The sequence below is a fragment of the Capra hircus genome, chromosome 11 (genome assembly GCF_001704415.2).
Source record: "Capra hircus breed San Clemente chromosome 11, ASM170441v1, whole genome shotgun sequence".
NCBI classification, from domain to species: Eukaryota; Metazoa; Chordata; class Mammalia; order Artiodactyla; family Bovidae; genus Capra; species Capra hircus.
The window spans coordinates 10,812,135-10,825,168 of record NC_030818.1 but is presented as its reverse complement, the minus strand read 5'-3'; the positions used below and the strand labels follow the sequence as shown (position 1 = coordinate 10,825,168).

The 13,034-nt window shown below is 37.8% G+C and overlaps 1 protein-coding gene across 6 annotated transcripts in view; it reads left to right on the top strand.

Moving 5' to 3' along the window:
• The window catches only part of ALMS1 (ALMS1, centrosome and basal body associated protein), a 187,208-nt gene that overhangs the window by 112,748 nt on the left and 61,426 nt on the right, over positions 1–13,034 (top strand). For 5 of the 6 annotated variants that reach the window (XM_018055036.1, XM_018055035.1, XM_018055033.1 and 2 more), the window contains 2 exons: positions 3,368–3,609; positions 10,497–10,622. In XM_018055036.1, coding sequence (XP_017910525.1) covers positions 3,368–3,609; positions 10,497–10,622 — 368 coding nt within the window. Of the gene's footprint in view, positions 1–3,367; positions 3,610–10,496; positions 10,623–12,312; positions 12,518–13,034 lie in introns of those variants that run through there. The other variant, XM_018055037.1, reaches the window with a different exon arrangement.

Sequence of the window (13,034 nt, the reverse complement as noted above, 5' to 3'; positions counted from 1 at the left end):
TTGAAATTTCTTTCTCTCAAGCATTAGTTATTTAGCTTCCTATCTTATGTAGGTTCAAAAACTGGCGAATTTGAACTGGCTTGTTCAAAAACAAGCCCCTTTATCTAGTGGGATTTCTGTTTCATTAGTTCTTTGACTGTGCAGGAAATTTCACTCAGCTTTCTTGACTCAGTCCCCCATCAGCTTGACTTTGTTTTCTGCTAGATTTCACTCCATTGTGCCAGCAAATGAGTTCACCAAAAGCTCTGGTAATTTCTCTTTCCAGAAGAGTATGTCTTCCTACACCAAATCCCCCTGCCTTAGATCTCTAAATGTCCCTTTCTAGCATATTAGTTGATATTGTCTCTTGATTGCTTCTGTAGCTCTGTGATATTTTTAAACTATAATGTTTATATAATTTATTCAGTTTTGTTTACTTGTTGCAATAGGAGTGATTTTCTGTGGCCACCTAGTGCAGACGTATTATAGAGTTATGGATTTGGTCCCAGACCATTACAATAAAGTGAATATGTTAGTAAAGCAAGTCACGTGGATTTTTTCATTTCCCAGTGCATGTAAAAGTTTTGTTTACACCATACTGTTGTCTACTAAGTGTGCAGCAGCATTATGTATAAATGATGTTCATATGTTAATTACAAGCAGACCTTAAAAATGCTAACCATCATCTGAACCTTCAGAAAGGTGTAATCTTTTTGCAATAGTAACATCAGAGATCACTGATCATGGATCATGTAGCAAGTATAATAATGAAAATGTCTGAAATATTGTGAGAATTACCAAATTGTGACATAGAGCCAGAAAGTAAGCAAATGTCGTTGGCAAAATGGCACCAGTAGACTTACCTGACACAAGGTTGCCACAGTTTTTCCTATTGTTAACCTCTTTACCATAGTATATTTTTAAAAATTAAAAAGCCAACATTTTTATATTACTATTAACTATATATTACTATTACTACTAACTAAAATTCAATTTGTTAAAAAAAATGCAATATCTGCAAAGTACAATAAAGTTAAGTGCAATAGAATGAGGTGTACCTGTATATCATAACTGGAAGTGGAAATCCTATTCAGACCACCTTTAATTTCTCTCTGTGATGTATCAATAGTTTTCTGTTTAGTGTTCTTATATCTTTTTTATACTTAGGTATTTGATGTTTTGATGATAATGTATATTGCATTTCTTTTGGTTTTTAATTGTATAACTTTTCAGATACCAAAGAATGTAGGGGAATTCTTAAAAGTTTGTTCTCTTCTCTGGTAACTCTTCTGAAAAGTTAACATACTTTATAAGTTATCTATAGATTGTTTTAGATTTTCTGTATCCCTAATTATATCAAATGTGAAAAGTGACAGTATTATTTCTTCCTTTCTTATCCTTATATGTCTGATTTCTTTTTCCTGCCTTACTGCTAATGCCATTTAAGACTTTTACTAACATACTGAATAGAGAAGGTAAGAGTTAGCATCCTTATTTTGTTCCTATGGTGGACATTCTTCACATTTCACTATAAATAGGATCATGGCTCTAAAGTTTCTTGTAGTTTCCATTTGCTACAAGTTTTTAATCATATGTAATTATTGAATTTCATCAAATGTTTTATCTGACTATATTGATAGGATCATGCAAATTTTCTTCTTTTGATGTAGTAAATTATATTGGTTGATATTTGAATGTTAACTTACCTTGCACTTCTGGAGTAAACCAGCTTGGTAGGAGTTCATTCACACGCACACAGACATTCACTCACTCACTGTACATTTGGTTGTCTAACATTTTAGGATTTTTGCTTCTATATACATAAGGGAGATGTCCTTTTAATTAGTGGCTAGTAGACAAAGGATAGGGATTTAAAAGCTCCTCTGGTTTTGTGATATAGCTGTTACATCAATATGATACGATACAGTATTACTCCTTTTTTCTTTTTCTGACTGTGCTGGGTCTTTGTTTCTGTGTGGGGCCTTTCTCATTCGGTGCTTGGACTTGTCATTGTGGTGACTTCTTCAGTGGGCTGTAGAGTACAGGCTCAATAGCTGTGGCATGGGCCCAGTCACCCCACTCTTTGCAGAATCCTCCCAGTTCAAGGATTGGACACATGTCCCCTGAAGTGGCAGGAGGATTCTTAACCATTGGCCCACCAGGGAAATCCAATATTACTACATTTTAAAAAAATAAATATTTTTTATTTTCAAATAATTTAAAATCTGGAGAAAAGATACAAACATAACACAGTTAACTCCTCTCCCAGTTTTTCCTACTGCTAGTTAACCTCTTTACCATAGTATATTTTTAAAAATTAAGAAGCCAACATTTATATATTACTATTAACTAAACTTCAGACTCTCTGGATCTCACTAGTGTTCCCATTGGCGACCTTTCCCTGTCCCCGATATACTGGACCCTATCCAGTGTATCTCACTGTATTTAGTTAGTCGTCAGGTCTCCTTGGTCCTCTCTGGTCTATGACAGTTCCTCATCCCTTCCATGTTTTTCATGATTTTGACAGTCTTGAGGAATATTGGTCTGGCATTTTGTGGAGTTTTTCTCAATCTGAGTTTGGCTGATGTTTTTCTCATGATTAGACTGGAGTTCTGGGATTTGGCAAAGAATACCATAGGTGAATGCTCGCCACATCGTAACAGAGGATATGTAATGTCCACATGGTATCACTGGTGATGCAAACCATCATCACTTGGATAACATGGTGTTTGCCAGGTTTCTCCACTGTGAAGTTACTTTTTCTGCCATTTTATTCTCTTCTTTGGAACTCAGTGAACTCAGGACTGAACTTAAGATTAAGCTTCACCTCCTTGCGGAGGAGCTTAATGGCAAGAGGGGCTTACCTACATATGGGGGTTTTCTATTAGCATGATTTGTCTTCTCCCTCCTATTATTTAGTTGTTTATACAATCATTTATTTACTCCATTATGTCTTAATATGTATTCTTTATAATCTTTATACATAATTGCAACCTTAAAAACCTCCAGTTCCCCCACTGACATATAAATTTTTTGAGGAAAGGTTTTATTTCTTTTTTTTTTTTGTACACTCTATGTGTTTAGCATACTCCCCTAATTTATAGTGTACTTCCAGTAATTTTATTTTTGAATGGATATATTTTCACTTCAACTGAAAAGGACCTTGTCCTTATTAAATAGCATTGTGAATTGAAAATAAAAGTCAGTTTTAAAATAAATGTGATCGCATTGTAATAAGTATCTAAAAAAGCAAAGTGTACTCCAGAAATAAGTTCACCATTGAAGTCTGATATGTCTCCGCAAAATATTGAAGCGATGTTTGGAAAGAAATAACAATTTGTGATAAGCCAAGAATATGACCTGCTGTGCCCTTTCTCTTTTTTTTCAGATCACCAGAGGAGATTAAGACCCTGTTTTCTCCCTCCTCTGGAAAATTATCATCTGACGCAGTCACTCAGATAACAACAGAAAGTCCAGGTAAAGCCACGTTTTCATCTGAAATTTTTGTTAATGCTGGAGATCATGGACGTGAAATTCCAGAGCTCAGCACACAGAAGTTGGGCAACGTTCCTGTCAAGTTTGCTTCATCATCTTCAGTTCAACAGATTACTGTTCCTCATGGTACAGATGGTAAGAGAATATGATTGCATTTTAGGTCATATTACAGACTTTCGTCTGTAATTAAGAAATTTCTTGGTTGAGTCCTTTTAGTTAAAAAACCTGATTTTAATTTTACTCATTAGGCTGTATGTGATTATGTCGTTTGTTTTTCGTAGCTATAAGGAGAATATTGTTTATTATGCTTTTATTTCTATTCCATTGGAGTTAACAACCTATGTGAAGCTCATGCTACTTGTGGTTGACGTATTTTCATCTCATAATACTTGTCATAAGCCTGCAAGTAGTTCATGAAAGCTGAAATAACTGTAGTGGTTCAGTTTAAGAGAGGCAGGCAAATGATTTGGCTTTTTTTTCCTAAACTATCATTTCGTATATGTTAAACAGATTTTGCAAACACAATACCAGTCTATTTCTTGCTCGTGAAACATTGACCAGGGACCCAGGTTGGCTATGACCCTGCTGTCTTTAAAACATGGAACGGTGGATTCACCATCATAGTCAACTGCAAGGGAAGGAAGACGTGGAGGTGCACATGTGTGAGGCTCTTACGTGCCGGTCCTAGAGGTGGCCCAGATCACTTTCCACTGACTAGGGTCAGTTTAAGTGTGCTTTCCAGGATGAAGAAGAAATGAGATTTGGTGAACAGCTAGCAATCTCTACCATAGGGTCTACATTTAGGGTGTTTGTATGCTATCTTGACAGTGATATTTTGATAGTGCTTATACTGTGGAACATTCAAAATTATAGCAAGTTGTTTTCTTTTTCAGACGAGTAACTGGAAAATTAATTTCCTATTCTTCCTCTAAGTAAAAGTGGAAGCTTTAAATTACTAATTTTAAACTATCCAGTAACTTGTACAAATCTATTCAAAATAAATTTTAAGTTTTCCTACTTGTGCAAAAAGTTTATGGGTCTGTAGATAAAGATGGGATATGCTTTAAATGTATAAAGAAAATTGCTTTGTTCTGAATTTAAATTGTACTTAATTTGAGTAAATACATTTATATGTTGAGATAGTTAATATTTTTCATGTATTTTTATTGTAATATAAAAATATACCCCAAAAATGTATAGTCTAATAAATCTTTAATGTATCAGTTACCTATTGCCAATATTATACCACGTAAGAACCTCGAAAATCTCAGAGGTTTATAGCAAACATTTGCTTTTCTCATTCATGGGCTTACTAGTCAGTTGAAGTTTGGCATCAGGTTGCAAAAATGCTTTGGGTCTGTTCTACATGCCTTGTTCTGAAAGCCAGGCTACTCTTGGCTGTGTTCTCATGTTGGTGGCAGAAGCACAAGAGAGGATATCCAACTATGAAATTGTATTTTATACCTCTTCTGACATCAAATGGATCAGTCTATATAGAGGCCACAGTTTATGTAGTTTTACCTTTACATACAGGTACTTGGGAGAAAAGACTACTTTAAAAGGTAAATATTGTCTGGTTTACCAATAAAAGATTAACTCTGTGAATTTAAAAGTAAAATTTTCAAAAATATTTTAAAATATACAGAATAATAAGTTAAATTTATGATTGGGTGTCCACTGCTCTGAATTAAATTAAGGGTAATATGCTGTATGTCTACATTTAATTCCATTTTCAAGTTTTTTGAAGAAGTAAATTTTACAGTTGAACTTTATTCTTTACCATTCTCCAGTCCTTTTTTTTCTCTTCCAGGAGCAATTACGATTTGCTGTACAGGGCTTCTTCCCCCATAGAAAGGCAGTTCACACTTGAAGACTTCTACATCCATACATATAAACTTGTTGACAATTCAAAAACTCACCTCTCTCTCTCAGAATTCTCCATCTTCACGTGATAGCCATTCTTGCTCTAGGTCCACTGTAATTCTGCCCAAATGTTATTGTCCATTTTCTGCGAACTTTGAACTAAATTTGCATACACTGACAGAAGAAGAAAACTAATAAATCAATATTCTAACAATGATGACTGCAGCGTTAGAAGTGAAGGCTCCAGCCCATTTTTTCTATTATTTAAATTCTTCCATCCTCTATACCTCTCTTTTTTTTTCCCCTTGAATTCAGCCAGGTTCTCATTAGCTGGGTTTTTGCTTGTTGCAGTGGTACAAGTATTCTTAAGTAGGCTAAAACTTTACTAGCCCTGTACATATAAGTTTAAAATAATTTTTTGTTAATTTCTATGATCAAGCTTGGTAAAGTGGTCCCCTTGTTGTTAGCCAGACTCCTATTGACTGTCTTTTTTTAAGGTTACCTTATTTCTCCTTGATAGTTAAGGTCAGTCATAGTTTAGTCAACATTGTCACCCCCTATTGCCTGCTTATGTCACTATTTCAGTGACATAAAGAATGTAAAATGACTAGATGGCTCCTGTCTCTTGATAGAATTGCCTCTCCCTTATTTCTAATATCTTCCATCTAACAAAGCACAGTCACAGAGATGGAAAGGAAAGATTTTAAAGGCTTCTACCTTTTTTCCTGAATGCATGCATTCTGTCTGTGGGATAGAAGTGTCAGAACCATGTATGGTTCTGAGCATGTGCCATATTCTGTAAGCTAGCGTTCCAGCCTCAGAAAGCGATACCCACCAGCTTGTGCCGCAGTGGTTTCAGTGAACTGTTCACTCACTTTTGTTTTCTTTTTTTGTGAGTTTACCATAGTTGTGGGTGATCAGACTTGTGATGAGAACAATGAATTCCTTTAGGCATCAGCCTCTTGTCTCATTCCTTCACTCTGAAGTCAGTTCCTTGGTTGAAAGCAGGGTACTAGTAATATGGATTTCATATCAAATCATCAGAATGATGGAGTGATAATTCCAAGTAATATAAAAGTTATTGTGTCCGGAGTGAGGGAGTTCTCATTCCTGGGGCTATCAGACTATCTCGAGTATCACTTCTTGGCCTTTTGGCTAAGATCAAGTGATTTTTATAAACTAGACATGTGTAACTAGGAGTCCATCTAGAGGTGATGACAGGATACAAGGGAAAATCATGGTCTGTAAGGACAAACTAAAGAAGCTGGTCTGTTTGATCAGAGGTGATAGCTGTCTACAAAATTCTGTTCAGATATGTGATTAGTTCAGTTCAGTTCAATTCAGTCGCTCAGTCGTGTCCGACTCTGCGACCCCATGAATTGCAGCTCGTCAGGCCTCCCTGTCCATCACCAACTCCCGGAGTTCACTCAGACTCAGTCCATCGAGTCAGTGATGCCATCCAGCCATCTCATCCTCTGTCGTCCCCTTCTCCTCCTGCCCCCAATCCCTCCCAGCATCAAAGTCTTTTCCAATGAGTCAACTCTTCGCATGAGGTGGCCCCAGGGCTGATCTCCTTCAGAATGGACTGGTTGGATCTCCTTGCAGTCCAAGGGACTCTCAAGAGTCTTCTCCAACACCGCAGTTCAAAAGCATCAGTTCTTTGGCGCTCAGCCTTCTTCACAGTCCAACTCTCACATCCATACATGACTACTGGAAAAACCATAGCCTTGACTAGACGGACATTAGTCGGCAAAGTAATGTCTCTGCTTTTGAATATGCTATCTAGGTTGGTCATAACTTTCCTTCCAAGGAGCAAGCGTCTTCTAATTTCGTGGCTGCAATCACCATCTGCAGTGATTTTGGAGCCCAAAAAATAGTCTGTCACTGTTTCCACTGTTTCCCCATCTATGTCCCATGAAGTGATGGGACCAGAGGCCGTGATCTTCGTTTTCTGAATGTTGAGCTTTAAGCCAACTTTTTCACTCTCCTCTTTCACTTTCATCAAGATGTGATACAACCCCATAATATATTCAGAAGTAACCTGAACAAGAATTTTGTACAACCTTTGTGTAGGGATGGGGCTTCCCTGATAGTTCAACTGGTAAACAATCCACCTGTAATGCAGGAGACCCCGGGTTGATTCCTGGGTCAGGAATATCCGCTGGAGAAGGGATTGGCTACCCACTCCAGTATTCTTGGGCTTCCCTTGTGGGTCAGTTGGTAAAGAATCCGCCTGCAATGCTGGGGACCTGGGTTTGATCCCTGGGTTGGGAAGATCACCTGGAGAAGGAGAAAGCTACCCACTCCAGGATTCTGGCCTGGAGAATTCCATGGATTCTGTTTCATGGACTATTCTGTATAGTCCATGGAGTCGCAAAGAGTCGGACACGACTGAGCGACTTTCACTTTCACGTTCACTTTCACTGTGTAGGGGTAGAAAAGAAAGGACCAGTAGACTAAAAGAATGGATGAAATACTTCTGAATAGTAAAACTGAATATTGTAAAGATGTCATTTATTCCCAAATGAATTTATACTCTTAACATACTGCTGCTGCTGCTGCGATGCTAAGTCGCTTCAATCGTGTCTGACTCTGTGCGACCCCATAGATGGCAGCCCACCAGGCTCTGCCGTCCCTGGGATTCTCCAGGCAAGAATATTGGAGTGGGTTGCCTTCTACTCAAATTCTAGCAAAATTGTTGTTTTGTACTTGTTTAATTGATCTTAAATTTTATCATGGAGAATAACAAAGAAAATTCTGAAAAAGAAGAGTAAGAGGATACATTTTAGCAGTAGCTGATGGAGTGTTTTAATGAGATACCTAGAAGTTGCACACATTATTCTCACATTTGACTTATGCGCCCAGACTTAGTCATATGTCCATACATGGCTACAGGGAAGACTGGGAAATATAATGTACAGATGGACAGTATGTACCCAGCCTAACATTAAGATCCTGTTACAGAGGGGACTTCCCAGGTGTGGCAGTGGTAAAGAATCTGCCTACAGTGCAGGCGATGGTGGGGGGAGTGGAGGGTGTGGGTTCAGTCCCTGGATCAGGAAGATTCTGGGGGAAGGAAGTGGCAACCCACTCCAGTATGCTTGCCTGGACAATCCCATGGACATAGGAGCTTGATGGGCTACAAAGTATTGGGTGTGACTGACCACACATGCACGCTGTTACAGAGGACTTCCATGGTGGTCCAGTGGTGGAGAGTTTACCTGCTAATACAGGGGATATGAGCCTCTTGATGAAAGTGAAAGAGGAGAATGAAAAAGTTGGCTTAAAGCTCAACATTCAGAAAACTAAGATCATGGCATCCAATCCCATCACTTCATGGCAAATAGACAGTGGCTGACTATTTTTCTGGGCTCCAAAATCACAGCAGATGGTGATTGCAGCCATGAAATTAAAAGACACTCCTTGGAAGGAAAATTATGGCCAACCTAGATAGCATATTAAAAAGCAGAGACATTATCCTTTGTCAACAAGGGTCCGTCTAGTCAAGGCTACGGTTTTTCCAGTGGTCATGTATGGATGTGAGCGTTGGACTATAAAGAAAGCTGAGCACCAAAGAATCGATTCTTTTGAACTGTGGTGTTGGAGAAGACTCTTGAGAGTCCCTTGGACTGCAAGGAGATCCAACCAGTCCATTCTGAAGGAGATCAGCCCTGGGATTTCTTTGGAAGGAATGATGCTAAAGCTGAAACTCCAGTACTTTGGCCACCTCATGCGAAGAGTTGACTCACTGGAAAAGACTCTGATGCTGGGAGGGATTGGGGGCAGGAGGAGAAGGGGACGACAGAGGATGAGATGGCTGGATGGCATCACGGACTCGATGGACATGGGCTTGGGTGAACTCCAGGAGTTGGTGATGGACAGGGAGGCCTGGTGTGCTGCGGTTTATGGTGTCGCAAAGAGTCTGGCATGACTGAGTGACTGAACTGAACTGAACTGAACAGGGACATGGGTCTGATCCCCAGTCTGGGAAGATCCCACACGTCTCGGGGCATCTAAGCCCATGAGCCGCAACTACTGAGTCCAGGTGCCTAGAGCCCATGCACTGCGACAAAAATGTAGCCTCCACTCGCTGCAGCTAGAGAAAGCCTGCGAGTAGCAACAAAGACCCGGCACAGCCATTAATTAACTGATTAATTTTTTAAAAAGATGCTGTTATAAAATGAATGTTTCTACCACATCATGAAAGAAAAGTATACAGAAAAAGACTCCATCCTCTATAATAATCAAATTATTATACTGTCACAGACATTTTAGAAAGAATTTTAGAAGTTTATAATAAAACAACTTTATAAATGATATAATTTTTAACTCTGAAATCAGAAAATCTATGTGATATGGGACAGCAGAGGAGAATAGGTATGCTATAAACAGGAAGTCTTTTTTCACAGAATTCTCAATTATTGAAAATTTAGTTTACCCCTAATTTTTAACATTAGGAGAAGGATTAAATATACTTAATTTGTAGTATAATGATTTTTTTAAAATGTGAAGCTGTGAAATAAAATGAAAATTGTATTAATGTAAAGTGGAAAAGCTGAAGTCTAAGTTATATATACTGTACACAACTATGTAAACAAATACCGAGGAAAGACATGTAGGAAATACATTAAAATGTTAATAATAGCTATCTTTGATAGTAGAACTTTGTCTTTTACTTTTGTGTATTGAGAATTTATACTTTAATAATAGAAAACTTTTAGTTTGAAAATCTGCCACGTATAATAGAATTAGATTTATTTCCTCTGACTCTAGAGGCAGAACCTCCAAAGTTGAGTTGTAGGGGTTAAGAGTGACCAGGTTTGGGTTCAGTATAAGGTAAACTGTTTCTTAGAGAAATATATTTGAATAGATTGCTATATATTGGAATAGATGCTAAAGCCACTCTATTTAGACTGCATGCTGCTGCAGTTTCTCCAGTACTTCCTATCTTCCTCAGCATCTTCTAATTTTTTATATCACTAATAATTTATTAAAGTAGTAGATGGTTTGCTTATTTAGTGTGCTAATTGTTTACTGTTTATCCCCTTCTAGAATGCTAGTTCATGAATATATCCCAAGAATCTTGAAGGGTACTTAATATTTACTCAGTTAGTTAATAAATGTTTTCTTAATAATTATTCTGATCTTTATCTCCTTAGGCCAGCCTTTACTATTGCCATATAAGCCTTCTGGTAGTACGAAGATGTACTATGTTCCACAATTAACACAGATCCCTTCATCTACGGATTCCAAATCAGATACCACCATTGAGAGCTCACACTCAGGTATGACATATGAAAGCTCATTGCTACTGAGTTTTTAAGTGAAATATGGAACTATTTTTGATCTGTCTCTGGTTCAGATAGGTGTCAGATATATTGTGTACACTCAAACGTTTAATAAATATTTCAAGAAAATTGCGTGAACAGTTACACGTTTTGGTTAGTGGGTTCCATCTAGGACAAAGGTTTCCAAGTTTTCTCTGTTCAACCATGACCTTAGTTTTTGGTTGGGTGATCTTTTTCCCCATCATCATGTGGATATGAATCATCAGCAGCATAGAATTACAAGAAGTATTTTTTTCAAATACTAAGCTATTGTGTAATTAGCACATAAAAATACTGTTTTGAACTTGCAACTTAATAAGCAAAAATACTAGGGTTTTTTTTTGGTTTTGTGTTTGAAAGAAAATATTTTACTGTGTTCATAAATACACATAATTACTTACTGATGAGATATGTGCAGCTATTTGGCACTGTAAACTTTCTCAAACCATGAGATGAAATGGGACGTAACCACTCTCGCTATTTTTGTTACAGAAACAGTCAAAAACCCAACTCTGCAAAGAGACAACAGAGTTGAAAGGAATGTAGCAGTATCTCATGCTGAAACATTTAGGTGCTAGTTTTGTAGTGTATGTGCTGTGTGTGCTGAGCCTTGTGACCCTATGGACTGTACCCCGCCAGGCTCCTCTGTCTGTGGGATTTGGTTGTTTGTAGTGTACACCAGATATTAAGTATCACTATTTCCCTAGGATTTTAAAATATCCCACAGCACTTCTTTGAGATCACCACAAGAGAACTGTAGATTTAGAAAGTGAATAGCACCCCATGGAACAGCTCAATAAACATTTTCTATGGAAAATTATAAGATACAGATACTGAGTTGGTAGGATGTGGGGTTTTGATTGTTGGGATAACATATTAATTGGTCCACAGGAGATGATTTGATTCAGTTTAAATATGAATTGTTCATGATTGCTCAGTAGACATCTTTATGTGTATAGAAATTAAAAAGAAAGTAGTTGTCCCTGGTGTTACACAGATTCGATTTTAAGAAAACCAAACTAATGGTAACTGAGGTAAAACCCCTGTTACTGCTGCTTTTGACTTCCCAATGTGATGCCAGTGTTAGGATTGATTGTTAAGCCTATAACCAAGATCCGGAAAGAATTTTTCTCAACCTGCATGGCTATAAGACACTTAATGGCTACCAGAAATAAAATAAGCTCACTTAATTGATTGTAGGTAGGAACATCTTTGGTCTCAGTCTCACTTTCAGCCCTCTAGTTCAGAAGACAGAAATGTACCAATAGAAATCTGATCATAAGTGTTCAGTATTTTTGAGGTCTCCTGTGTACTTCTGTTCATTTACATCCCTAACACTTCCCTCTGGAGACATTAACTTTGAGAAAAATGGGACAGTAGTGGGAAGAGAAAATGACTCAGGAATGGTATATTGTATCATGAGAAATATTGTCCCTATCAATAAAGTACTGAATTCATCAGTTAGACAAGAGGAGATCTGTTAGCTATATACTTGAGGTTGTCATTCTTTCATGTTCTTCCATCTGTTCTGAGAGTGGATGGAATTAACAATAGAAAACAATATTTTCTTACACCAGTAGAGCTACTAGTGAAAGCCTTGAAATTGTTTTTATAGCTATTGTCTAAAGAGTATATTGTGTTTCTATAGATATATGGAAGATCCAACTAGAGTTTGAGGCCGAGGGCAAGTCATAAACCACTGCAGATATTTGGGCCGAAAAATTTCTCAATTGAGAATGAGTAAACTGTTGAACTCATAAAATCCTTTTAAAAACAAAAACACAAGGCAAAGGTAATCTCACAAAAAAAGAGATTTGCTGTTGCTGTTCAGTCGCTCAGTCGTGTTTGACTCTTTGTGACCCCATGGGACCCCGTAGACTGCTGCACGCCATGCTTCCCTGTCCTTCACCATGTTCCAGAGCTTGCTGAAACTCATGTCTGTTGCATCAGTGATGCCATCCAACCATCTTTCCCAGCATCAGGGTCTTTTCTAATGAGTCAGCTCTTCACATCAGGTGGCCAGAGTATTAGAGCTTCAGCTTCAGCATCAGTTCTTCTCATGAATATTCTGAGTTGATTACTTTAGGACTGACTGGTTTGATCTACTTGCAGTCCAGGAACTCTCAAGAGTCTTCTCCAATGCCAAAGTTCAAAAGCATCAACCTTCTTTATGGTCCAACTCTCACATCCATACATGACCACTGGAAAAACCATAGCCTTGACTAGATGGACTTTGTTGGCAAAGGAATGTCTCTGCTTTTTAATATGCTGTCTAGGTTGGTCATAGCTTTTTTTCCAAGGAGTAAGCGTCTTTTAATTTCATGGCTGCAGTCACCTTCTGCAGTGATTTTGGAGCCCAAGAAAATAAAG